Source organism: Fulmarus glacialis, unplaced genomic scaffold (assembly GCF_000690835.1).
Source record: "Fulmarus glacialis isolate BGI_N327 unplaced genomic scaffold, ASM69083v1 scaffold25647, whole genome shotgun sequence".
NCBI lineage: Eukaryota > Metazoa > Chordata > Aves > Procellariiformes > Procellariidae > Fulmarus > Fulmarus glacialis.
In genome coordinates, this window is record NW_009224178.1 from 4926 (window position 1) to 32494 (window position 27569).

The 27569-nt window shown below is 43.0% G+C and overlaps 1 protein-coding gene across 4 annotated transcripts in view; it reads right to left on the reverse strand.

Moving 5' to 3' along the window:
* Window positions 1-5621: 5621 nt before the first annotated feature.
* The window catches only part of MECOM (MDS1 and EVI1 complex locus), a 36872-nt gene continuing 14924 nt past the window's right edge, over window positions 5622-27569 (reverse strand). For 2 of the 4 annotated variants that reach the window (XM_009582081.1, XM_009582080.1), the window contains exons 6-14: window positions 25974-26061; window positions 23042-23068; window positions 15596-15762; window positions 14205-14282; window positions 12287-12456; window positions 11037-11181; window positions 8049-8285; window positions 7303-7489; window positions 5622-6376 (exon numbers count right to left, since the gene is read on the reverse strand). In XM_009582081.1, the coding sequence (XP_009580376.1) occupies window positions 6242-6376; window positions 7303-7489; window positions 8049-8285; window positions 11037-11181; window positions 12287-12456; window positions 14205-14282; window positions 15596-15762; window positions 23042-23068; window positions 25974-26061 (1234 nt within the window). In that variant the 3' untranslated portion in view covers window positions 5622-6241. The remainder of the gene's footprint in view (window positions 6377-7302; window positions 7490-8048; window positions 8286-11036; window positions 11182-12286; window positions 12457-14204; window positions 14283-15595; window positions 15763-23041; window positions 23069-25973; window positions 26062-27569) is intronic. The other 2 variants (XM_009582083.1, XM_009582079.1) reach the window with 1 other exon arrangement.

Below are 27569 nucleotides of genomic sequence, written 5' to 3' on the forward strand. Positions count from 1 at the left end.
GCTGAAATTCAGGAGGGGTTGAACGTTTAAATTCATCTCCACATCTCAGCTTATGTGGGTTTTTTTTCCCCCCTCTATTCTAGTGTATTAGCACTTCGGAAGAAAAAAACCCTTTACTTTGAGAGTGGAGAAAGACCTGTGGACAAGGCAAGAGAGAGCATCCTTGGGAGAATGCTGAGGCCGTGGTTGGCGTTCTGTGGGCAGAGGATGGAGATCACCACCCTTGTCTCCCATGATGGTGACTTTAATGCAGGAGGCCACGCGGTAAGCTGCCGGCTGAGCACCCTGACCTGTCTTATCCGCCGTTACTAAAAACTCTCACTCCACTTGCTAGCTTTTTCCAGGCGATTTTCTAGCAGTGGTTTCCCCACCGGCCACCCTCGGGAAGAGAGACGGGCTGGCGCAAGGACGGGCGCTGGCCGGGACAAAGGGGCTGCTTTGCTAAATGACCGCTGCATACCTCAACCCAATTAACGCGGGGCTGCCTGGACCTTAATTGGGCCTGACACGCGCCTGTTGAAAGAGATTCCCCAGGAATTAAAGCGCTACTTCTCTAGTTTGAGTTGGCTGGTGATGCGAAACATGACACGATTTTTGAGAATTTTCTGCGCTTACCATGAAACAAATATGCCACAGGTATCAAGCAGGCTTTGTTTTGGGGCTATAATCATATTACAAATTGAACACTTCCACATGTGCGTGCTGGCACATCTACCCTCGGCTATCTCACATGTATCTGCCCCAAGGTACAGACGCTGAGGTCTTGACATAGCATAATATAGATCTAAATATATTTTCCAGATTGCCTTAGCACATGCTAACGAACATGAGGAGTAAAGACCTGAAAGAAGCAGCTGTTTAAAATTTTCTTCAATCCCAGAAAATCAACTTCTTAATTACTGATAATTTAAGCATCAAAATGACCACTAACCCTCTTCTCCCACTAGACCCTCCCAAGCTGGGAGGCCTGCTTTAAGACTCTCGGGCAAAACTTTTTCTTAGAAGTGTAGCATTTCATCACATTTCTTTAGCCTTTCTGGAATTAATTAGTATTAAAATAAAGCAGGAAAAAGGAGGGTGCTTTCTGGAGGTGCCTTCTTTCAGACCCTCCGCGCAGACAGACGGAGCAGATACTGCTAAAGCTCCTACCCAGCACGTTATGTGAGACTACTTTTATATTTCCACAGCACCTTTCATAATAAAAGGTTCCCCAAACTTCCCCGAATGGATTTATAGATATAAATAGCTTCAATTGCCATTAAAATACGGACGCTCCTGGATCGAAAAAAAGGAGGCTCTACTTCCAGCACGCGGCGGCAAAGGGATCTGTGTTCAGTCTGGTTTATGGTTATACCCAGGGGGGCAACCGGTCCCAAGCAAAATTTAGGCAGTAGTTTTGGGAAAAAGGCTTCAGTCTTGCAAGACGTACCACGAGTTCCTGAATCACCGCGTGGCAATGGGGCCTCTTTCCAGGGTTTATTTAAATGTTAGACTGATTAAAATCTAAATTCTGGGAAAACAGTAAATTTATGCTGAAAATTGTTTTCCTCTAGTAGGATTCTGAGTTGGGGGAAAAAAAAAAGGAAAAGAAAAGGAATACGGTATTTTTTTTTTTACTTTTTATTTTATGTTCTCCCCTTCATCCTCTCCCCAGACTTCATTAAGTGACTCTGAATTGTAAAGCTGAGCCTTTCCTAAAGCTGGCACCATTTTCTGAATAGAAACAAAAGATGAATTAATTGGGTTATTGGAAGCCACAGACTAGGTATACTCACAAACCTACACAGCCGTTCAAGGGGATGGGAAAGAGGATGGTTTTGGCCAGGCTGCAGAATACATTTTTCTTATAACTGGAGTCCTGGCAAGGTACGCGGTCTTTGACATGGAGAAAGGGTCTTCTGTTTGGTGCTGGATGCCTTTGTTTTGTTTAAATCATTACTGGAAGCATCTTTAAAATGAACTAGCTTTTCCACACCGCTATATGACTGACCAGCAAAACCACAAATGAGACTTAATATAGCTGGAAGGCAGCAGAGCGCGGCGAGACGATCCAGGAGTTTGCAGCAATTCTCCGTACGTCTGAGCAAGAGGGATCTGACAGAAAGTTTTAAAGTTCAAGACATGCATGGAGCGATGGGCCAAACTGAATCGCTGAGCAAAAGCAGCCTCGCAAATGTTTTTATAATAACTTCCCCTCCCATTACTCCGCAAATGTGGCTATTAACGCAGTAAAACAGCAGGGCTGACATGGGAACAGCGACTCGGACCCGCCGTGGTAGTGAGGATCTGGGCCAGGGTGAAATATTGATTAATCATCTTGTCATGGTGGTGCTTTGTTAGATTCGGTAGATAGGAATTGAGGCGGTAATATGCAGCTCCTTTGTCTAGAAAGGCTGTATCACACGGGAATGATTTGTTGACTTATGGAAAACTACTACAGCGGGGTGAACAGCAGGATGATGCTGAAATAAGCTGAAAGTTTTTTTTTAAAAAGTATTGAAATTACTTTTTTCTTAAGAAAAAAAATGTAGCAGAAAGACAGAAACATTGGTCCTCACTTAGCAATCTGTTTGCATCTGGACAAGTGCATCTGTGTGGTCCGTTGAGGAGGGTAAGACACAAACACAAAAATTACCCAGTTTTCTTTGTTTATTTGGGGGATGAGATAGCTAATCAAATCTGGGTTTGCTTTTCAGCTATTCCTCTGGGTGAATAACTCTACCGTTGAGAAAAGGCGATGAAATCAAGGTGATGGTAAGGTGGCTACATGGAGTTGAAGGACCCCTTGTGATATGTTTCGCCCCCTCTGCTCATCGCACCCGGTCGGCAGTGCCGCTGCGTGGGATGCTTTGACGTGAAACTACAAAGCTCAAGGCTCTCACTGGGAATATCAGCCTGGGGATCCGATGCGGCGGTGGCAGCCGCTCCCTGATGGTCAACAGACCTGGTTATGCGCAGGTTAAACTAACCCTAGGGCTCAGCTCAAGGAGTACTTTCCCTGACAGTTATATGATGGGAGTGTGCTACCGTAACCCAGAACATTAAACCCAGGAGAAACTGTCCCACCCTTTCTCCACCTCCCAAACCCCCTTTCATCTAGGGCAGAGCTGATAAGAACTGTCATTGCATCAAATTAAAGGGGAAAACGATCTGGAAAGTTGTTTGCAGATAAAACTTGACTTGATTAATCTATTTGTTCTCTTTATTTGGCAGAAACCTAAAACCAAGTTTCACGGTGACTTTAACTGCACTAAAAATAATAGCCTATTTATGCAATTATCTGCAGGTACCTGACCGTTGGCTCAGGCCAACGAAGTGAGCACAAGAACATGCACACAGGCTTTTTTTTTTTTGCCTTTTTTTTTTTTTTTCAGGTGTGGTTTAGGCTTCCTGCATGAAAACCACTGGTCTGTAGGTCTCAGCTTGCCAGCAACCTGTGCTTGAGGCTCAGGTGCTGCAAGAGCAAACCGAAGGCAGCCCACGCCTGTCCTCGCTGCGTTCGGATTCAGCCCCGCCGATGCCCCTGTCGCTACGTGATGGTTATAAAACAAGTCAAACCAGAGCTAGGCTGAAGACAAGAATGATACATATAGGGTATTCTGAAATGTAACTTAAGGATCTGGTGGGCTACGAGAGGTCTTCATATACTGAAACAGAGAGGAGCACCCCTCGCCTTTGGCCTGGAGACAAGGCCTCCATCTTTGGAGGTATTTTCGGCTTCAGTGGAGCCAGATTTAACCAAACCTCCCACAAACCATATTCCCTAAACATGCCTTTCCCACTGGGGCGGTGCTGCATTTAATACGCAGTTTGTTACTAACCGCCCTGGGTTACCGATACCCAGCAACCGCGCTCCCTCGTTGCTTGCTCGTGCCAGCTGGTTTGCGTCTGGTGATAGCAATCCTTAGTCCCACCGCACAAAAAGACTCCACAGCGTGCCACATTCACTCTTTCGAGCCACTTAAACGTGAAGGACAGCCTTGCGCAGTAGCTGCAAAGACCAAGCTTGGCCAGGGGTGGCAGGCAGGGACATCCCCATGGTCCCCTTCGGAGCTGTCTCAGTCCTTTTCTCTCTGCTGATGGCAAGAGCAGGAAAACGTGCTTTGCCTGGGCCAATGCCGGCTTTTCCTGGACATCCCATCTCGCACCGCTCTGCAGCTTGTCCAGAAGAAGCAGGGCTTTGGACTCGATTTCAAATGATACGCTCAAACTAGATTTTTTTTTTTTCCCCCCCTTTAGACCCTAAAGGCTCATTTCAGGCAGTTGGAGGCCCAGTTAGCTTCTCAACTATGGATTTTTATCATTCCGGCGAGTCAATGTTTTGCTATTAGCCAGCCAAGCCGCTGCTTCCCAACGTCGTCCCCATGAGCACCGCCGGCGGGTGCAGCACCAGCCCGAGCTCCGGGCGCCACAGCAGCGTCCGAAGGTGACCTTGCACCGGTCCCTCCTGTGAAATGAGAGAAATATTTCTCTTTTCCAAGGGAGTGTTTTGAAGCTTAAAGGACTGATCTAAAACCCTCCGATCGGCTATTGAGACTCTGGATCGGGCCCTAAATTGCACGCCCGAGTCAAGACGCTTTGCAGTGCCCCATCCTCCAGTTACCCTTATCCTAATGACCCCACAGGCAGAGTCTTTGCTCCCCAGACTGCAGATAAAATACGCCACTTTTGCCCTGACCCAGACAAAAACAAGACAATAAGGAAAAAGATCCCTGCAGTTTTGTAGTCCTTTATTTTTTTTTTTTTTAAGTTGATCCTCCCATAGTAATGTACTGAAATGCGTAACAGTTACATTGTACAAAGCATTTAAAGAAAGTACCTCAACTTGCCGATTATTTCAAAATGAGATTATAAACAAAAGGAAAAATAAATCTGGTCCCTCACTATAGGCCAAAAAAAAACCCCAAAAAATAACTGAATACCTTCCGTTATTTATTTATTTTTTTAAAACATAAATTTGGAACACTTCATCTTACAAATAGGATTAACATGAACGTAACATCACACAAGCTCGCAGACAACCAGCATAAAATATTGGGTACAGTTTTTTAATCAGAAGAATCATGCTTTCATGAAGAAATTATAACTGTTTATACAATTGAATCAATTTACTGTATTACAAAAAAAAACCTAAGTCGCATCTATTAGTTATTTAGTTCATTAAAAGGCAAAAATAAAATAAAAGAGGAATGTAAGAAAATTTCAAACACTGTTTTGCACTCCCATATACACAGATCAGTTCACCTCACTTTTTTTGAAGTACATGGGTGCCTTACATCGTAACGCAGTGGGGGACTGGAGCAGTGCTGTTTGTTATAGGAACAGTGCTATTTTAATCAACAAACAATCGTTTGCCAACAAATAAATACATGGTACACACGACACAAAGAAGAAATTAGAGGGCGGGGGGGAAAGGAAACAATACAACAAAATAGTGACATGATTGTCAAAAATTAAAATCTCCTTACAATGATTTGAACTAGTGGTGCTGTCGATGAACGCGGTGCTTTCACGGAATTATCTGGATGATTTAGCTTCTTGGAGTAGTGAACATTCATAGTTTACAATATACACAAGCCTCTTATGTATTGTTTCTCAGAGTTCTTTTTTTTTCTTTCTTTTTTTTTTCCTTGTTTTTCCTTTTTTTTAACAATGCAGTTGAGAAGGCAAAAGAATTACGGAGAGAACAAAATATTCCCTGTTACTTCTTTCTACATTTACGATGGATAGTGTGCATTTGATAGAACTATTTTCTTTCTTTGAAGGGCTAAAATGCATAAAGCTTTAATGAAGAGATTTGTACATAAAAGCAACTGTTCCCAATCCTGTGTCAAACTATCTTATACAAAAAGAAAATCAATTCAGTTCCTACTTTAAAGGAGTGCCCATGTGTGTATCAATGCAGTCTTAACCCTTTTGCCCCTGCCCCTCAAAGCCGGGTGAACTGCAAGACACTTTTTCCTGGCCCCGGTTTACATAATCCACTGAAACTTTTTTTTTTTTTTTAAAGTCGCATTGATCCTCCAGAAGTCAGCAGCTGCCTTTGCTGTGCAAAACAAAATATTGAGAATAAATAGTTTCTTTCTTTTTAAAATTATTCAGTTTAAGGTCACCGGACTTTAAATGAGTGACCCTGCAGATTTATAAGGCATTCTGCTCAGCAGTCTTTTAAATAGTCATATATGAAAGAGCCATGCTACTGGTTTGGACTTGGTCCCATTCTCGGTAAGACTTCACAATGTCATACGTGACTGATGGATTGAATGGCGCTGGATTCTGCAGCGGCTCTCGCCATACTGTGCCACATATTGGGAGAATTGTGGGATGCGGAGTGAAGGGAGTCCTTGTCGGAGAGAGAGAGCATCATCGCATACGCCTGGACGGGGAAAGAAGGAGGACAAAGAGGTCATGATCCCACGGCGCGGATCTGCGCTTGCCACCCCTACGCGGTTAGGGCATCATTGAGGCTACAACTGCTGTTCCCAACTTAAAAAATATCAAAGTGCATTAGGTAAAACCGCTGCCAACCTTTTCACTGACACTTTTGACTCGCTAATAGTAATAATAATTTCTGCTTTCATCTGGTTTCACGAAGATCTGAGAAACCTTTGATACTAGACAAGGTCCCAGAGTCTCCTTTGCCTTCAGATTCTTGGCACAAGAGGCTCTTTTCAAGAGCCTGAGGAATCACATTATCCCTTGGCTGGTCCTGTATTTCACCGAATACCACAGGCTCCTTTGCTGACCTTTTCTACAGGCATATTCTGCAATTTTTAAAACGGGAATCTTTTGAAGGGGCTAAAAAGACCCATTTTAATTAATGTTAAAAAAAAAATCAAGAAATAGCACTAAGATGTCAGTCCAGTTATTGCTGTTTTTAAAACATGCTGAGGACCCAGGGGAGGTAACATTCTATAGACTTTTAAAAAAAACACCAAAAAGCCAAGCCAGCCAGACGACTGGGTCCCATCCCTGCGAGGCTGCAGCTAAACTCCACGGCACCAGTGGGACCACGCCAGTTGTACGAAAGCAGAGTGGGACTATTTCTTACCATGGCATTTCTGCGGGTGGCAGACAGGAACAAAAATAGCAAAAAAGTACGCAAAACCTCCGTTATCAGAGACGAGAGGATCCCGCCGTGCCTCCCTGGAGCGGAGGGGAAGGTCGGGACAGGCTGAGGTTTGCAGACGTGGAGCTCAGCCCCGTCTGATGAAGCTGAAATGACCTCGCCTGCCACACGCTAACGGTTTAATCCTTCGCGTATTTGGCGACAGTAACATTTTAACCGAGTTAAGCTTTTACCTGGGATTTGGATTTCCTGTACAATGGTTGTTTTAGGTCTTCTGGCAGCTGGGAAGTATTGAAAGCTGCCAATTCAGCTTCACTATATTGATTTTCTTCCATTTTCCTCATTTTGAGGCTATCTGTGAAGTGTCTTATGTGGTCCAAAGCTGAAAGTCCAGTCTTATTATACTCCTCCTCTTTATACCTACAAAAACACCACAGAGGTTTTAATGTCAATTAACCGATCCTCTCTGCGTTCCCTCGTCCTCCCAGATTTACATATCTGAGCAATTTCACCCTTATTTACATTTCATAAACCACCTTGCCCTGTGGAACCATGATCCTGAAATAAAAGAAATTCCCCTTTTCTTTCCGAAAGAGGAGAGGGTGGGCAGCGGGAGCAGGGGAGGGAGAGGTCGTCTCTCTCCCGGTATCTCCACAGCCTTTCACAAGATCATTTCGGGAGATCCAGGTCAGTTGACGGAGCAGATAACGTCTCTCCCATGAACGTTTCCTGTCTCACCCAGAACCTGACAATAGCTCCCCGAGCACAGTTATTTTTCCTCTTAAGGGCTACGGATTGCATGAAGAGACTGCAGACAGGGCTGGTATTGACCCAAACACAGACGCACGTTGCTATCGTAACTGGGAAGCTGGCTGCCTGGGACCGGTTCCCACGGCACACAGTTTGGTGCTGGCACTTTTGTATGGGTTATTGTTTTTATCTCGCGTATCGGGCACACCAATACTCGGAAGGAACCAACCTGCCAGGGGAAGCTTTGCAGTTCATGTCCAAAGTACTCGTTTCCTCGTAATCCTCCTCTGGAGTCCCCTCGTGCATGTCACTCGTAACAGGCTCTTTGACTGCTTTCCCTGCAACTTCGCTCTCTTCATCTTCTTCGTCCATCATGACTTCATCTTCTGCCTCTTCGTCATCCAGCAAATCCGAGTTCTGGCTGGCTACCATGGCTTTTTCATCCTTAAAGTGGCTGCCATTCATTCTGAAAGTACCAAAACAAACCCAAGCAATAATCACAAATCAGTTATGAAAGCTCCTCACCAGCGGATTGTCGGAGGCAGATCTGAAAAGGATCCGTCCCAGTAGAATAAAGTCATTTCTGTATTTTGTATCTTGTTTAGCTTCAGACGTTTAGGCAGTACTGGAGAAAATTCCACTCAAAAATCAATGGGACGTTATAGTGCCATCAGCATGGGATTTTCCTGTTATCCTGGGAGCCTAAAACTACTGTTCAAACGGAGATACGTTCAGACATCCATTCCAAATTTTCTCACGCATTATTTCATCTCATGTTTCCAATCATATATGTAGTCTGGGCAAAACAACTCATTGACTTTTAACAGAAGCTGTAGGGGCCAAGAAACCCTGAAAATCAGATCCGGCATTTTCAAAAATGACATCCAATACTGCATTCAGAGTTTTAAAGTGAAAATTACATGCATAATTAATTTTGCACACTACCACCCATTTGGAAGCCACGTTACTTCACTGAACATATGGATTACATACATGGGAACCTAAGGGACTTCAGCTGAAGACCTGAAGAGTGGTCTGCAATACTGCCTCTATGCTGAACTACATTATCGACTGATTTGAAGGGTAATAAGCAATGAAAAGAAAGGTCAAATAGCATTTTAAGTGCATTTATTCTTATTAAATGAGTAATTATAGCAATACACACATGGAAAACCATTTGGTCTACCCGCTGTTATTACGTTCTCTTTTGCTTTCAGACAATGACTTCTCTTAACTATTTCCTACGGGATTTTATCAAGGACATAATATCCACGCTGAAGCAGGGGCCCGTTTGCTAACGGCCTCAACCCTGCAGGATTCTGAGCATCTGCAGCTGCATCGTGTCCGCCGCATTAAACGAGAGCTAAAGAAATTCGGCACCGCCACCGCGTTGACGAATGCGTGGCCAGAGGTAGTAGTGGTGTAGAAGGGCTGAACTCGGTGGATTTACATGAATTCACGCTACCAGCGTATCTGCTCCGCTGCGTTACGTAGCACGGAGGTCTTGATTCATCTATTGTTCTCATTGTGCAAAAGGTCCTTACTCTTCCAGGAATACAGTTATAAAAATGGAAACTGTATTGTCCGCCCGCAGTTTGCTTTAGACTCCGTGTGCTTCAAACTGTGCGGGACAATATGGAATATACCAAAAGTTTGAGCAAGATAAGGATGAGCCCTAGCAGCGTATTTGGTATTTAGCGTTCGACTTGCTGTTGTAACAGATGTACTTTCTTACGGAGCGGACACAAGTGAAAGCTAGTTTCTTATACAACAGTAGCATCGTCTTCCTAAACATAACAGAGTTACATCTATTTTCTGAGCAAACTCCAGCTGATTGTTACGAGTTTAGTATTGCATTAAAAAAAAAACCTAGGGAATGGTCTGTTTATATCAGGGTATCAAAAAATCTGAGGCTGTGCAGAGTCAGGAGAGCTGAAGCAGCCACCCCCCTCTAAGATAATCAGAGCAATACCTCTTTATCATCTTTTATTTAAATAGGCAGAAATAAGAAATTGTTGAGCACAGTTTGGGCTGCCAACTTGCTTGTTATGCTCAATTGAGGCTGCTAGAAATGAAAGGGAGATGGACTACAACCAAAGGAACAAAAGTCATGTGATTAAGAAAACAGATTCTCTAATTATGCTTTCAAATGCAGCAATTTGCCAGGGATAAAATATCCATCAAGAGCAGTCTGAAGTGCCAAATTTAGAAAGGAAACACTGCACAACCCAGCAACCTTTTCACTTTGCTGACTTCCTGTCGGAGGACATGTTGAGACCAGATGTGCGAAGAAAAAATCCCAAGCCCTCACTGCCAATCAAGATGGAATGAAATTTGAATATGCATGTAATCACTTAATCCAACGCTTTCATGGAAATTGTGTTATGTCCACCATTTTCAGCCCTTCACAAAGGCATCTGGAAATTGAGAAGACGGCGGAGTTTGTCACCAACAGTAAGAAATTTTTGATGCTGATAATGTAATGCCAATTCAAAAGCGCAAATAATGCATAATGCAACACCAGTCTCAAAGAAATACGTATAGCTGATATGTGTATCCACGCTACAGCCTTTTCTGCTTAGCTGTATTTTTATTAGCTGAAAATATTTAGAAGTGGTCTCTCTTCTGTTAGTTCAGAAGAATTGAAACACCCATATACTTAATAAATCTTAGTAGGAAAAAGTCTCTCACAGGCCAGAGCACTGTGGACTACCAATGCCTACCCACACCCTCACGGGCTTTTTGCTAGTCAGCATCTTTCTTGGGATTGAGTTACTTACGGGAAAGGAATTTCAGTTATAATCTTTCATTTGATCCAAGAATTTAGCTTAGTCTACTTCATTAATTACACATTTAAATTGCATTTAAATCGTAAGGCTTTCTACATTTAGCCACAGGCTGTAGAATTCACCTGTTCTGCTGTGAATGTAAAATGAGGGAATTTTTCAACAGACTTTAGTCGAGGATGGGAACTTGAAACTGAGACCTCCTGATACAAGGAGAAATGTGTTCACAGATGAACCTTCTGACCAGCATCTGCCACTGGGAATATGCTCGTGCACGATGGGGAGGGAATCAACACGTTTCTTTCCATAAGGCACCGAGGTGAACACTGAAGCAACCAGATTGGTAAAATAACTCATCAAAAGTGAAAAATGAGGTTTCATCTGGAAAAGGAAGAGTGGCACCTTTTGAAGGCAGATCAGTCGCAACTCACCTCTCCTCTGAGTTTCGGGGGGATTGATTGTTGTGGTTGCTGTTTCCAATAAAATTCCTAATTTCTGTGAAGTAAGAGTCTTCCTTGTCATCTAGGATTGCCCCTGTGCTTTCCAGTTCTGAGTGAGGTGAAGATGTTGCAGTACCTTAAAGCAAAACAGAGGACTTCTGTTGTTGCTCCTTTACGTTTTCTATATTTAACCGTTTACATCAAATGGAAATTGAAACGATGGTTAAAATGGGTGAGACCCAGAAAAGTTGGTCATAGTGATCTACCAGCTGTAAAACCGGTAATTAGAAGGGAAGTATGGTTATCCATGGGCGAAGGTGGTTTCCAGCCATAACGACTGCTTGTGTGCTGGGTGCCATTTCCATGGTTTGTAATTGCTTTTGCCAAGTATCTATTCCCACATCTCCCTCCTGTTCCCTTGCGAGTGCAAGACTGTCAGTCAATAACCGTCTTAGACCAACGGCCGAACTGAGCAAATGGAACTTCATTTTAGCTCCTAATTATGCAGATTTGCTTAAAATACGGAGCAGCCATTGACATAATCACCCAGGTTCATTAGCACTGAGAGACCAGTGACAGACGTCTCTCTCTCTGCATTGGGGAAAAGACAGCTCTGCATTCACTGCAGGTACCTGGCTATTGCCAGTGGAGCAAAACGTAGACTGGAAAGACTGCAGAGAGGGTTTTTATTAAACCCTGCAGATACCTAAACCAGACCAATAATATCCACTACCTGCCGCTGCCTCTGCTGCTGCTGTGCGGTGACCGATTTGCTTTGGGGCTCGGGAGGCACCATTACCTCCACAATAGCTAGAGCTTTTCAGCTCCTGACAGTGGGAATATTTTAGAGGGTGCCAAGAAAATCTTGCAGAGTGCCCCCTGAGACTCTAAATCTAGGACTCCTATTGAGAGCCAAGTGATCGCGGAGATGGGATTAAACCAATTTTCCCAGTCTGTTCTCAAAACGCTACGGTTGGCTTAATTAAAACCAAAAGAAAAGACATCATCCAGTGGTATTAAGTTATACAAGGATAGAGTTTACGCTGGGATTTTCAAAGCACTTTAAATGTCAGCACAGCTTAGGCACTTACATATTTTCCAAAAACCCACTCATGGGAGCAGATAGCGCAGAGCCACGTGCGCCTACTGACACCCCGTAGTATTGAAAGTGAACGTGAGGTCCCTGTGTATGAACGCTGGCGGCACGGAGGGCACGTTGGGGAGGGAAAAGGCATACATACCAGACATGTTCCCGTTCTCGTGCTTTTTTAGATGTCTGTCAAGATTGGTTTGTTGACCAAAACACCTGTCACACAAGTGACACTTGAATGGCTTCTCTTTATTGTGGATGTTACGGACGTGTCTCTGCAGGTTAGAAGATATGCTAAAGGACCTGTCACAGTATTTGCATCTAAAAAAAAACCAAAAACAGGTAGGTAGAAAAGGGTTTGTTAGTAACTGGAAATGTAAGATTTGTCCTAAGAGACATGAAGCACCTTCTGGGCTCAGCCTCAGTACCCAACTGCAGTCCCTTGGTCCCTATTTGAGGCAAAACCCTCCCTGAAATAAAGACAAGTTTTGGCCGAATAACTGGAGAGCTGTGTTCTTGGAAAAGAGACGTCACCTCTACGATGGGTTTTTTAACTTTAATTCACATTAGGTTTTGTATTTTAAATACTGCCTTTAGGAATAAGCATAATATTTCAGAGTTAATGGCATCAAATTAGCTGGGGTAATTGATTCCCATGTTTTTAAAACTGTTGCACGCAAAGTTGGGAAGTTTGAAAACAGTAGAGCAATAACTCTATTGTTTCATGTGCTGCCAATACAATACAATTAAACACTTTTGGAAAAAACATGAAACAGATCTCTTCTAATGCTCAAATAAGGTAAAAAGGGCTATTTCTTTTCCTATTCTAAATTATACTGCGTGATTAAATCTTTTCTTGAGGAATTAGCTTGCTCGATTGCTAATCCCAGAGGAAATTTGGTTATCTTGCAAAAACCAGCAATAAACAATCTCAACCTTTAATACTGTGCCAATGTGAGTAGTTTAGTCTATCACTCTGGTACCAGAGGCATCAATTTTCATACTCTGTAGCGATTTGGAGTCCCTAAAGCCTTTACTGTATTGCTCTTTAAGCCATTACTAAGTCATACTATAACTATTCCAAATTCTCTGGCTGGCAACTAGCCAACAGTCTTCACCACTTTAGTTTTTCAATCTTTTACTTCTCCCGTGCTTCTCCTATGCTTGTCAATGATGTCAAATTTTTTTTAGGGCTGAAATCGTCCATTATGCTACTAATTGCTTGTGGCTTTTATGTAGCGGACGGGTATAACATGCACCAAGACCTTCCTTCAATGAAATTAGATGTGAATCTCATTTCCCAAAGAGACTAGAGGCAAAAAACATATTGTTTCCTCATAAACAATGAGCTTACTCTGCTCTTTACAGCTCATAAAATGCAGAAATTGGTGCATTTGTTTTACTGGAACATGAACTGGCTTCTTTCCAGTTGATTTAAATTAGTCTTTCATTTTCAATAAGGTGAAGCTTCTATACACATTTCTGCATGTGACTGTCCTGGATACAATATCACATACGTATTCTTATCAACAAGAGAGTACACCCACATGGGTTTTGGTTAAGCAGACCTCAAAAAGGATCCAGATTAGGCAGGAAACAAATAAATACAGTAACGCCTTTGCAACCGGGACCTTTCAGACGTCAGGTGATTGACGAAAACACCCAACTTTAGGCTGCAAATAACACCGCAGAGCTCTTACAAAAAAAAAAAAAAACTTTGCAAGGGAAAATATGACCATGAGCCCTATTGAAAATCACTTCAACCATGCTGGTTCAGAAGTGCCAGCTATCCCGCGAGGCAAAGGCAGGACTTGCAGACGGTGCCTGGGCAGCTGCCTAAGCCAAAAGAACTTCACTAACTAGGACCAAAACCCTGCCCCATCTCCGCAGCTCCAAAGCTGAATATCAGCGCCGAACGCAAAAAGCCCTGTTGGAGACCAAAACGCAATGATGGGTCATCAACGCTAAGGAGCGAGCGCTGGAGCTGGCCGAGCAAGGCTGTTGAGCGCTCATCGCCTGGCTTTATTCACTTGACCGCAGGCACAGACACGGGTAAGGGGTGGCGGTACCTATAGGGCTGCTCTCCAGTGTGCGTCCTCAGGTGACGTGTTAGGTTTGCAGATCTCGGGAAAATCTTGCCACAGTATCTGTGATAAGAAAAGGTGTGATAAGACAATGCAACCTTCAATGGCTTTGTCCCAATTTGAGCTGCCCCGGACACATAGCCCAAATGGAATCATTAATATACGGTACTATATGCTTTGGTGTAATGACATTTCAATAAAATCATTCAGCAAATATAAGTGATTGAGACACACACACGCATAAGAATGGGACTGGAATTGCTGGCACCGACAGCTTTTCTTGCGCGTAAGCAAGGGATATAAGAAAACACACCAGTTTTAAAGATCACCCAAAATGTCTAAGCTCGCTAGGTGATTATCTGTCACGTTCAGATTTGGAATCAAGAGAATCTGTTATTAAAGGCTTGGATTTCTGCCTCCATGTAAGCAGATTTCAAACCTTTCAACCAATTCTACGTGTCAGCAAACGTGACATCATTCTGTGCACTGAATAGGATCAGAGCAGACAAGACTCAAAGACCTAATCCATCAAGGTATGTTTCTATAACAACATGTCTTGAAAGAAGGTGACATGTTTTCAAAAAGATCAGATAAACTGATATGCCAATGTCAAATGCCTGCGCATTCTGGAGATGATAGAGGTATCTAAATAACGCAATTTAAAAAACATTCTCCAACCTCGATAACATGTCACAGGAACAATAATGGCAAAAAAATAATAATCTCATGAGCCCTCCCCCCCTCATTGAAGTAACATCTTAATATTCAGTTCATAATTGACCCAGTTCTATTAATGACATTCAGCCCATTTTTGCATGGGGACAGAGCACAGCGAGCTCTTAAGTGAATGAGGGTGGTGGCTGCTCCACGTGATAACTTTGAGGATTGCATCCCTTCACTTTTAACATCCCATTTATTTTTTCACAACGTGATGTGTAAGCCTTCAAAATACCCGCGCAGCTAATTCTACTCTCCTCGACAAAGCTCCCATTCATTTTGGTTGCACGTACAATGACTATCTTCATTGTGTTCTTTTTTAAGTCTGTACACGAGACCTAATAAGTCATGTATTTTATCACTGATCCCTTTGGATATTAAAACCAGAAGCCTGAGAAAAAACACGTCTGTAGTTTATGATCAAAAAAAATCAATAATGAAAGCACACTTGTGCATATGAAAGCGATAAGAAAATTTGGAAAAAAGAATTGTTTATAAAACAGTTTCCACCTCATTTATCAAGCCGGTACGATACAGGGCAAACTCTTCGTTTCATAACAACAGTAATTTAATAAATAAGAGCCCCAAAGCCAAACGCTTTCCATGGAACCTGTCCGAGCAGGGGGGATGTCGGGAGCGTGGGGCGGTTTTGGGGCTACCTGCAGGTGTAGCGCTCCTTGCCCTTCCGCAGCAGGGTCTCGGGCAGGGCGCTCGGCGGCGCGCGGAAGTTGAACATGGACGGCACCGACTGGATCAGCTCGTTGGCCTCCGGTTTCAGGGCACTAAAGCTCTCCAGCTTTTCGGCCATGTTTTCTATAGCTGACATCTGCAACAGAAGATAGCACAGAACCCGTCACGGTGAATGCTGCTTCGGCTTTCTGCCCTCACTGGAAACACGAAATACAAACGACATACGGTGCCAAGGGAAAATAAAAAAGGGAAAAAAAAAGCAAAAAAAAAAAAGCAAATGTCGAGTTGCCGTCACAAAAATTATGGGGCACATTAGGCAAGGTGGTGGCCACGACGTTGCCCCACTTGGAATAACACCCGTAACTGCTATAGCGGGGTGCTGTTCCTCTGCAAGGCCAGCACACAGCAGAACTTCTGATTGCTATAATGGAATTCCTGATTGCTATAATGGAAAGCTGCTTCCATACAAAATCTAAATTACCCAGTGCTCATTTCTTCTTCTTTTTACGCCTCAGCTTCTATAAAATTCCAGTTTATGCAGTCGTGCTCTGTGGTGGTGTGCCTATGATTCTGTGCATCCCACCTACTGAAACCATTGGCCATTTTTGACGAAATCAACAGAAAAAATAGAGAACCCAGCAATAACTGAATTCCTACAGGGTTTTTTTTTTGGTTTGGTTTGGTTTTTTTAAAGGACTTGTAGAGGATAAATATGGCAGAGGACTCCTTTTGAACACTCTAGCTCAACCAAGGGCTGCAACAAGCCAGATCCAGAGAGGCTCCGTCAATGTCCCAGCCACATCCAAGCATTCAGTCCAGTCTTCTTGCCCATCACAGTCAAAGACCATGAGATAAATCCGTAAGGAATGAAGCTTTGGTGGGTTTGGTGCTATGTGTTTACATTACCCGCTAGATGCCTATTCTGTTTTTCTACAACGTCTTAATATTCCTGCTCTACCTTTAGTTGCTTGCAAACCCTATGCACTTCGAGATGCCTCCGCTCTTGGTTAGCTGTCTTAAAGGGCTTTAATTTTCAGGGATTAGGCATTAAATAATTTCTGGAGAATGGTTTCCTTTAAGGTGTCTGGAACTGACCAGGAAAAACTGCTCCAAAACCTCAAACATTGGCACTTGGAGAGTTCAAGACTGCTCCTGAGCCTACTGACAGGTGAGAGTAACCATCTGCCTCTTCGTAACACCACAAACAAATGAAAAAAAAGAAACCCAAGATCTCACCTACAGAGCATAAAAACCACAGCATGAGCCCTGTGCAATACCCTGCTTGTAACGAAGGAGGAAATGATCTGAAAGACAAGATGCTGAACGCTCCTCAGCTGAGCACACCTTTCCAGCCCTTTCTTCAAAACCCCTAAGAGACTGCTCCAATTGTTGGAATTTTAAAATTTTAGTTAAATGAGAAGGATTGCACATTTGTTGTTTTCTTTGAATTTTATTTTAATGGGCAGAATTACGCGTTTGTCTCCTGGAATGACTATTCACGTGCTGGTTAGCTCTGGCTTCGGGTTGGTTTGGTTTTTTTCCCTTTAGCCTGTAGCCTGCCCTCTCATTTCATGCTCAGATTCCTAATGCCGAGGACAAATTGCAATGTACAGGGTACCACTGCCAATTTGCCAAATGTCTTTCATCAAACACGGTGGAAAAAAAAAAGGAAAAAAAAAATCTCAGAGGGAAGTCAAGATACATTTACTTGTCAGGCAACAAATGTGAAAGCATTGCAAGGCAGTAGGGGCTGTAAGCTCTGGGGTTTGATTCATAATCACTCAGCTGCTAAAACATTCTCCACAGATGCAAGTGGACAGCACATTTGTCAATATGAAGGATTTTGACATGTACTGATCACAGGCGTGAGATATGTAATGATGATGCTGCTGGGAGAGGAGGTAATTCTACCTTGGCACCGAGATGTCATTATCAACCCGTACAACTCAACATTACCATATATATCTTTTTAGATGACTTCATCTTTTTCTTTAGTTGGGAATTGATTTTTAAAGCTTTTACGATAGTCTTTCCACTGCCTTTAATTCCTTCTAATTGTTCCCCGCAAGAATTCATTCTTCTATTTTGCAATTGTGGAAAATAAATGCTGTGAATGAAAAATGACCTTTGGCCTTGGGGCTGATTAGCAGTGACAAGACAGTGCATGGGTTATGATAGCACATATTTATGGTGAAGAATAATAAGGGCATTGAGAAGTATAATAAATGTTTTATTTATGTATATTTAATATTCAAGTCAGTTTCATTATCTAGTGGTTTTAAATCATTTTTGGATCACCATTTCTCATGTACGTGGTCCCCCCTAGTAATATATTAAAGCAACTATTTTCCCCTTTACATTTAAAATGGCTTAGTCATGTTTATTTTTTGCAGTTCTTATTTCCAGGATTTTGCAGGGGAGAAATTGAGACCGATTCTTCTCTGATGTACGGCGATGCAGATCAGCGCTACCTCCAACACTGCCTCCAGGATTACATCAGTCCCAAAATAGGTATGAAACCAGCATCTAATCTTAAATCCCTCATTCAGAGGAAACGCAAGCACTTCCAATTATTTTAAAGTACTACTCGCTTTCCAAAAATATGTTTCTCACCATAGGAATGACTATTGTGTTTGTTGCTTTTTTTTTTTTTTTTTTTTAAAGACTGATCCATGTAGTCACCTGGTATGATTTATATTTTTCAAGAAATGCACCAGCAACAACGGGAAGTGCTCGGCCCCAAGCCTTTGCTGATAGGAGTCGGTGGCACTCCACTGCTGTCAGGATAATTATAGCAGTTACTATCTGCTGGAGATAGGGCTCCCAGGAACCAAAATCAGGGCATTTTCTTAAGAAGTCCTGGAGCGTGCTGGTGCTCGGGGCTTTCAGGATGCAATTCCCTATCGCGAGATGGGCACCCGGGCTTGCTACAGCCCATAAAATCCTGCCGCCCCAGACCCACAACATGCTCTCCATGACTTTATATTCAGGTAGACAGCCCCCGCTCGTCAGTCTAACTGCAAAATCTTAACTGGGTCATATGAAATCTGGGGTTTGTCGCGCTGCGGACTAACTCAGGCACCAAAACCAAGCAGGAATTATAAAACCTCCGACACGTGCTTTTGGGAAACCAGCACCCCGGTTTCAAGCAGTGGCCCCAGGGGATGCGCAGGAGGGCGGGCAAGGGACAGACCTTCTCCCCAGTGTTTTCTGTCACGCACCAGCAAGGAGAGGTGCGAGAACCTTAATTGGAGGTTGCATCTCGATTACGGTGTTGAATGGCCCTTGGTGGCTGCGGCTCCCATTCATTTGGCTAAACCCTTTTTGAATCCATTTATATTTTTGTCAAGGAGAGTTCGCCAATTTAATTAGGTGCATGTGAAAAGATACTGGCTTTTGTTCCTTCTAAGCCTTTTGCCTGATAATTCAGCTGGGTGCCCCTCATTTTTTTTTTTTTTGTATTGTTAAAACTAATGAATAACCATTTCTCATTCAGGTTCTGCTCACCATTCATGGTCTCACAGAGCTGGGGCACAGCTCCCTCGGGCATTTCTTTTCCAAGCTGAAAAAATCAAAATCTGCTTAGTCTCTTTTTGTATGGAAGCTGTTCCCTACCTCTGATCATCATTGTTGCACTTTTCTGTGTCTTTTCTAATTCTACTACGTCCTTTTTGAGAGAGACTTCAGCTGTATTCAAGACCTGAAAGCAGTATAACATAATGATGTTTTCAATTCCCTTCTGCTAAGCACTCAGATGATATTTTCATAAAACTATCGACTCCAAGATCTTCTTCCTGAATGACATGAGTTAAGAATCACACTTTTCCCTTGGCGTTACTGGGTACTTACTGACATTGAGTTTTATTGCTATTTTAATCCCCGGTGACTCAGCTTTCTGTGAATCTTCAGCAAAATCTTCACAGTCAGCTTTGGATTTAGCTATTCTCAATAAACAGCCACAAACTCTGCTCTTTGCCTGGTCACCCTTCTTCTACGTCATACACAGACATACGCCACAGTTCAGATCCCAGAGACTCCCCTAGGTGGACTCACTGATAACCTTCAATGATTGTAAAAATCACTAGTTTATTCTTAGCCTTTTTTTCCAAGGTTGTTTTTTTTTTTGACTAATTATTAACCCAGGGGATGGCTTTCCCTCTTCCGCAATGAAACTCCCTCTTTTAGCTGAAACACAACCGAAGTAGCTCCTACTCCTTTCAAAACACCGTTACTGCTGATGGTACAGCAAGACTTGCCTCCACAGCAGCTGTGTTGACCATGGAGATGCTACAGAGAGCAACCCACCAAACTCCTGGAGCAAGCTGTTAGCAATAGCATCTGTCTTGGAAGGTTAGGTGGATGCTCGTGGCCACCTCGTTTCTCCAGGGATGGTCCCCAGGGACCACCAGGCAGGTGGTCGTGTGGCTTGAGCCGCCGGGCAGCGCTTTCAGGAGAGGTCTGCACCCCAGCCGAGCACCCAAGGGCTGTGGCGATCCCTGAACGGGGCACGGGGAGGAAGGCACAGCTTGACCCCAAAGATGGGATTAGCGTAATTGCCATGTCCACGGAGAAAGCTCTCCGAGGAGGTAGGAGAGCGAGAAGATCCTATTACATTACATACAGCTATTGCCTTATGGACAAGTCACGTCTGCTCCTAATCTGAGATCAGTGAATGACAGTATTTTATATAGAACAGTAACTTTTGATTTACATATATAAGAGTTGTTGATTCTATCTGTGTCCAGATGTCTGGAAAAGGAAGCAGCTTTCCCCCACCTCCCTCCCGCTCCCTGAGAGGCTATTAACCTCCTACTGACGCAAACTAATATGCAGTCGCAATTCCCCAGCTCCGACTCAAAAATGCAGACATTACCATAATCGGCTAAAACAAGTATTTATAAACATTTCAACGGGCAAGATATCATCAGCTGGGGCCTTGAATATTTCTCTTAAAATTTATTAACCAACAGAAGAAAAAGTGGCATAAATAAAGCAAAGGTTTGTTGTTGCTGCTTTTTAAGAATAACCTGATGATATGAAATAATCTAGCAGACAATGTCATGAATTACATGACCTCATGTTTTACAAACGCGACTCCTTCATTGCTATTATCGCAAAAACAACTGACTTTATGGCTGTAACTCATGGGAAAAAAAATTGTTCAAATGTTTGCTTTCTATTTTTACTAGTGTTATTTAGAGAAATCGTGAAAACCCAACCACCAAAGCTCAGGATTTCTCCCTCCCCAGTTCAAGTTATAATGCTTTCTCTAAAAACTACGACTAGTGAATTTGTTGTCTTCAAACTGTGTGTATTGGACATCCAGCCATGGAACTTGGCTGAGCTATATTCACATTCAAGAGACCTATCACACGTGGCTGAGCTTTATGAAGCAGTAGCGAGAACCTCCTGCTGATCTGCAGTATAGTTCCAGAATAACTCTAGCTGTATTAATGCAGTTGGTGGGGATTTAGCTGATCTAACAGAACGGATCGTGTCCTAAAATAAGCCCAGTAAAATAAAAGCTTTGTTAATGCACTCACCAAATTTCTTTTCATTTATTTGTAAAGTTATTTTAATTATTTACAATGATGCTCCATAAAGCTATTGCAAATGAAGTCTGAACCCTCTTTATAGCAACCTTCTCTTGATGGGACCAGAAGGCGATGAAAGAGTCTACAGACTAAATAAATCGTGAGCCATTCAAGAGAGGGTGCTGCCCATTGATTTGCGCTATAGGGTTCCTGCCAAACAATGAAAAACAATCTGAAATAATCTTGAAATATATGGCACACGCAACTGTGAATTGAGATAGAAAGGCTCGTGTGACATATTCAAATCTCTCAAGATGAAGATTCATCCATGAATCAGCATCCTGCTCTAGGCACTTTATGTTTTAAATACCTGTTTCTGCTGCAGCTGCTCAAAGCACTGGCATGGCCAGGAGACACGCTCACAAAAAAGAAGCGGGATGACGGAAATTTGAGGACCGAGCCAATGTCAAGGAAAGCGGACAGAAGAAACAGCCTGCACTGGGTTTTTCAACTTCCCAAGTATGCCCAAACAGAGCCACTTTTCTGAGAGCAGAGGATTCAGGGTGCCCGGGCCAAATCCCAAATCCTTCACGTGCTACGCTGAATTCCCTCTATTGCAAAGAAAACGTTTGGGAACCACCTCCTGTGCTCTCCAAGCCTGGCATCTAACTCTACCTCCTACCTCTTGAGCTCATTCAGCGTCTATGGATGCTCGCAGGAGTCCCTCGGTGCCTGCCTAGCTCCTTTCACCTCAGGATCCTAGTGCATCTTTTGCAGCTGCATAAACCATCGCTTTACAGGGAGAAAATGGGATTAAAAGCCACGTGTACGCAAAGCAAACGTGCGTCGCTGCTTCTGAAGAGGAGAGCAGGGCTAAGTGCCAATCTGCAGGGGCAGCACCTCTGAGGGCTCCTGGACTAGCCCCGTACAGAGACGCACGCGGGAAAGAGACCGTGAAGATCTCGGATCTCATTTTGCGAAATTCTGGCTTCGTCTTGTGAAATTAGTCCACGTCTCACTGCGAGTGATGAGCGGGACTGAGTCAGGACCTGAGCCGCAGCCGGCTGGCTCCAGCTCTCCCCTCCGAAGCCCAAAGGTTGGGAAAAATCTGGGACAAGTATTTATGGGTTCAGTGCTGCAGCTGAGGAGCCAGCAATGCAGGAGCAAAACACGGTGTTATTTGAGTTGCATCTGCAAAAGCAGTTGTTGTGGCTCTTTTTTTTCATGAACAATTTAGACGTATTAAAAATAACGTTTTATAAAAATAGAAGAGCAAGCTTAAATTTATCCTGTAGTACTAAAAGCCCAATTCCTGTTCGCATAAGGGGGACGATGTAAGTATACACACAGGACAAATTTGACCCAAACACAGCAAATAAATGGGTGTTTTATTTGTGCTTTAAGTACAGCAATGAGCAATTAAGCTCAAAACTTCAAAGCTATTAAAGTGACTAACTCCCACTGAAGTCAATGCGAGAGAGAAACGTGAAGTCCTCTGAGGCTCTGTACTTTAATGTCTCAAACGCAGATTAAATATTTATAACTATTGCAATCTAACAAGATTTCAGCCTGAAAATTTCACTGCAATCTCTGAAGGAAACGGCTTGGAACAATTTCAGTCAAATATAAACAAAAACTGCATTCTGAAACCCTCACTCAGGTAAAGCTCCCATTGCCTTCACCAAATAAAACCAGCAAGATTAGGTAGGTAAAAATAAAGCCAATTTGACATAAAAGGATATTTATCCGCTACAGCTACAATACTCTGTAGGAAAGTGTGGCACGCTCCGTAATTGAGTGGTAAGTTATCTTTCATATTGTATTTTTCTTACGCAATTTATTTCACAATGATTAAATCAAAAATATAAGCAATGAACTTACCCAAATTCTTTGATCAGGCAATTGGAACTGGGAGCAAAATTGAAACAAAAACAACACATTATTCCTGCGTTGCAACCCTCATTGCAATCAGTCTATTAATTAAGATTTTATTTAAAGATACTAATTAAGATGTTATTCTAAATTATTTGTTGCATTGCGGTATTCCCTCCCTAAAAATGCAATCCTTATAATGGCAAATTATTGTGAAATACTGTTAAATGATCTAATTTTCATAGCTTTCGGGCCACTGCCACTGGGAAGAATTGTGCCCAGGCAGGGACAGGGTAAGGACTGCAGGGTTTATGTCTTTAATCTCTACTTCAGAAACCTATTTTAAAGATCCATCTGTTAGCTGTCGTATTATCCAGTTAAAAATAAATTCTTGCTTCATCAGATGGTAAGTTTCAGAAATAAATTCACTTACAGAAACACAAACTTGTAGGACACAAAAAATAATTTTGTTCGTATTTTACATAGCTAAATCCTGCCAGCAGAAAATGAAAACACGCAGTGCAATCCACACCTGTACTTTTACAGGGGTGAACAGGACCGTAAAGGAAAAACAGCTTTTCTGCAAGACGTTCCCCCGTCCTCTATAAATACCGAGCCAAATTCTGCCTTTGCAAACAGGAGACTCCTTTCTATTAAAGTCAGCAAGAAAGCAGATTTTGGCATTTACTCTTTTGAGAGGACACGTGACGGTGGTTTGGGTTTTTTTTTACAACGTATTAAGAGTGCATGTTACACTCATGACCTTTATATCCATCCATTTCACACCAAGTTAAAGACATTATCCCTAGCAGCTAGGTAAGTGATAAAATGAAAGCCAGTCTTCACCGTGGATTTTTTTTTTTTCTCTTGCACAATGAGAAATGTGGAGGAATGAGCAAAAAGGTATAACGAGCATATTTGTCCACCCCCGTGTTCGGCAACGTGGGTGCACAAGCAGCCCTCCCTGCTTCAGAGGGTGCTGGCTCTGCCCCGCCTCGCCTGGACCGCGGCAGGGAGGTGGCATCCCACACCTCCTGCTCACGCTGATGGACCTGTTGACCACACTGGGACCTTCCTCGGGCACCAACAATACATTTAACCAAGTCTCTGTAAAAAAACACGAGGGGTGAAATCCCGACATCCTGCCCGCTAATGGCAAAACGCCCAATGTCTCCATTTCACCTGCGCGACTACAGCATCCTCGCCTAACTCCCATCAGCCCTCCTCCAGTTCCCCATGTAACTCAGTCATACAACGCTACATAGAAGAGTATCCAACTCCTTCCCTGCCCACCACAGACAAACTCCTAAGGGTGCATTTTACCCAAACAGCCTCCTTTCCCACCCGCCGACCACGCTACCTGCCACCGTCATCAGACCAACCTGCGGCAAAACCTTCAGAGCCCCTTGATCCAACTTCACTAAACGACATCAATTTACACCTTCTGAAAAGCTAGCTAGCGCTAAGCAAAATAATATTGTTTCTTCCATCAATACAGTACTTAAAACGCCCTCATTGAAATAATTTACTCTTACTTTACAGCCCCTTAGCTGCTCTAACAGAATCACTCATTTGATGGAGAGGAACCTGCCCGGTTTTAGACCAGGGGACACAAAGAGGACTGAGCTCCTGTTTGCGTATTTGTGCATTAGTACTATCTGCTATGAAATGGGAATTTTTACTTGTTGCTTTGCAACCTGGGCAAGTAAGGTAACTCAGCAAGAGGTGCTGAGCTGCTGTTAAAGCCTTTACATAAATTCTCAGTAATTTTAATACTTAATAGACTCGTCACTTCCTACAGGCTTTGGAACTGGAACGGGGTGTTTTTCTGCACCCTCCACCCATGCAATAGCATTATGTTTGTGCATCTGTAACTATATAGGCCATCAGCTGCTCTTCCCAGTTCTCCAGAAGTCCCGTATTTCAGAATATATTCCATACAACTTAGGACATAACAACTGTTGCCTTCATTGAAAGAAAAAAAAAAAAAAAGCCAAATTGTAGCGGATTATTGGCATGGTTTACCCAGGAATTGGAGGAAGCTGAACCAGAGACAGCAGCTCCTGGTTGTGTGCTTAAAATTCAAGGGGTGTCATTATTAGGATGAAACAGCCTGGAGTCAGCAAGGGGTTCAAATTTGCAAATACCACAGAGCATTTTATTTCAGGCATAAGGTTGAACCCAAATTTTTAGCAAAATCTCCGTAAGCAAGGAGAAGGCAGACAAAATGAGGGTGCGGTGCTGTTGAAGAAAAGCAACGTATAGTTTGCATACAGGTCCTCTTTCTATACTACACATACATTGCAGTTGCTACACCGTTTTAGGGCGACCCCCCTAAATTTTTGTTATTCAGCAAATAAGCAGCAGGATTATGGCCTATGAACAAGACAGCAGCCCTCTCATATAGCGTGTCTTCAGGCATGGAGGAGCAGGGATCCTACAAAGTCATTGCACACGCTGTAGCCCACAACGGCTACCTAAAAGAGATGGAGCCTTTGCGTTATGAGACTTGAAAGCATTGGGTGGGAGGTTTTATCTCCTTTCTGGGAGTCCTTAAATATTGACAACTGGGATGCTCAGCTTTGCTGGCCCGACTTTGAATCTACATCATCTCCACCGTAATGGCCCAGAGCACGGGAGAGTGCTGAAGAAGACACGGGTAGCTGCAAGCGTTGGTAGCTACGCTACGGTTTTGGAGGAACATGGTTCTAAACCATACATGTAGTTTGAATCTGGCTTCCTCTATAATCAAAACATGTTGTTTCATCTGCAAAACATCAAGAAGCTCAGAACAATGCTTACGCTTTTCCACCACAATGGTGCAGCAAAAACTGTGTGTTTTAGGAAATCCAAAAATGACTAAGACTGCATTCATTTCTCTGCACCTGCTTTGAAGCATCAACAGGCTTGTTTACAACATTAAAATTCCCAAAATACTTACTTGTGGATGAAACAAGAATCCCGGGGAAGGTCTCAAGTATTTCTCTTTTAAAGCTTCCAGTGGGTCAGTTAACTTTCTTTTCTCTACTCTGTAAATGTTAAAATTAGATTTGCTTGTGATGAATCGGTCTCAGATATTAATAATTATACAGCTACTCATGTTTAAAATAGTCAATTATACATCAAGTAATTTCTTTCTCAGAGATAACAGTAAACGATAAGGAAGTACAGTCAACTCCCGATTCCCGCATACAACTCATTCCCGCGGCCGGGGGCTGTGAATCGCCACTAAAGGGAGATTATACCATTTACATAGGAAATAATCCCATTTCAAAAGACCGGTAGTAATCGTAACAGGAACCAATGACTAACTACTGAGCACTTTTATGAAGAAATAAGGCAACCGAGTGCGCTTTCCACTCAGAGGAGAGGAATTCAAGGCAACAGGAGCCTTGAGCAATGGGTCACTTCTCGTCCGCTCATGCGAGACATCGCAGCCGCCATCCCGGACACCTCTCCTCGTGCGTGGCCGTGCACAAGCAGGGCGAGAAAGGCGGGCTGGCGGGAACGCACTGAATCTGATACGCCAGCAACAAAGACCGCGATCAGATCAACTCATGTGGGCATTTAGGCAGCGAAACGCAGCACGGGTAATTCGGAAGCCGTGTGGAAATTTGAGATTTTTGCTTTTTCTCTTACTGATGTGTACGGTTCAAGGGACAGATCCTGTTGTCCATATGCAGATGTAACTCACGGCAAAGGAAGGCTCGGTAACAACTGGCCTCGTGCTGCGCTGCCAGGATTTGTACAGGTTTCATTAGTTTGTAATGCAGGACCATAAAACACGGATCATTATTTCCACCGCTTCAGGCATTTAAAATAAATATGACGCAAAGAAAACCTATGGTCTAATACAGATATCAATCTGGCATGAATAAAACCATCTCAGTAAATAGCATCATATCCTGTTATCCTGTTTCTTCACAATGCATACCTGTTGTCTTATGCGAGAGCATTCTCCAAAAACTTTGCCCATAGCATTTCTTTTGCAGATAAAGTAATAAATTAACATCATTTACACGGCAGTAACTTTTTTTTTTTTGACAATAGGCTGTAAAATCAGTCATTTATATTACCGAGAAATATTTTTATGGCTAATATTTCTCTAAACTAATTTAAATGCATGACTTTGGCTGGTTACAGATAGACGAGCAGAAAGGCGAAGGGCAAAGAGGGGCTGACGTACACAGGACGCAGGTGAAATCCAGATCCCAGTGAGAACCAGTTCGGCCCTACTGGGAAACACCGAGGGGTCAGGATTTTACCACTAGTTTTTAAAACCTCAGCTCACTGACAGTGTCTGCTTGTGCACCCGTCGAAGCCAACGACAAGGCTCCCATTGTTTTCATAAGGTAGATCAGATTAACTAGCCCATTGGTTAGGCTCTGTACTCAGAAGGACACCGCGCCTTCAATTACATTAATGAAATGCCCAGATAAATCAACCCTTCTCTCAGATCAGTGCCAAAAAAGGCAGAAATCACTCTCAATTTCCATACACCTTAGGACAAATTTGCTTCTTTGTTGTACTTATGAGA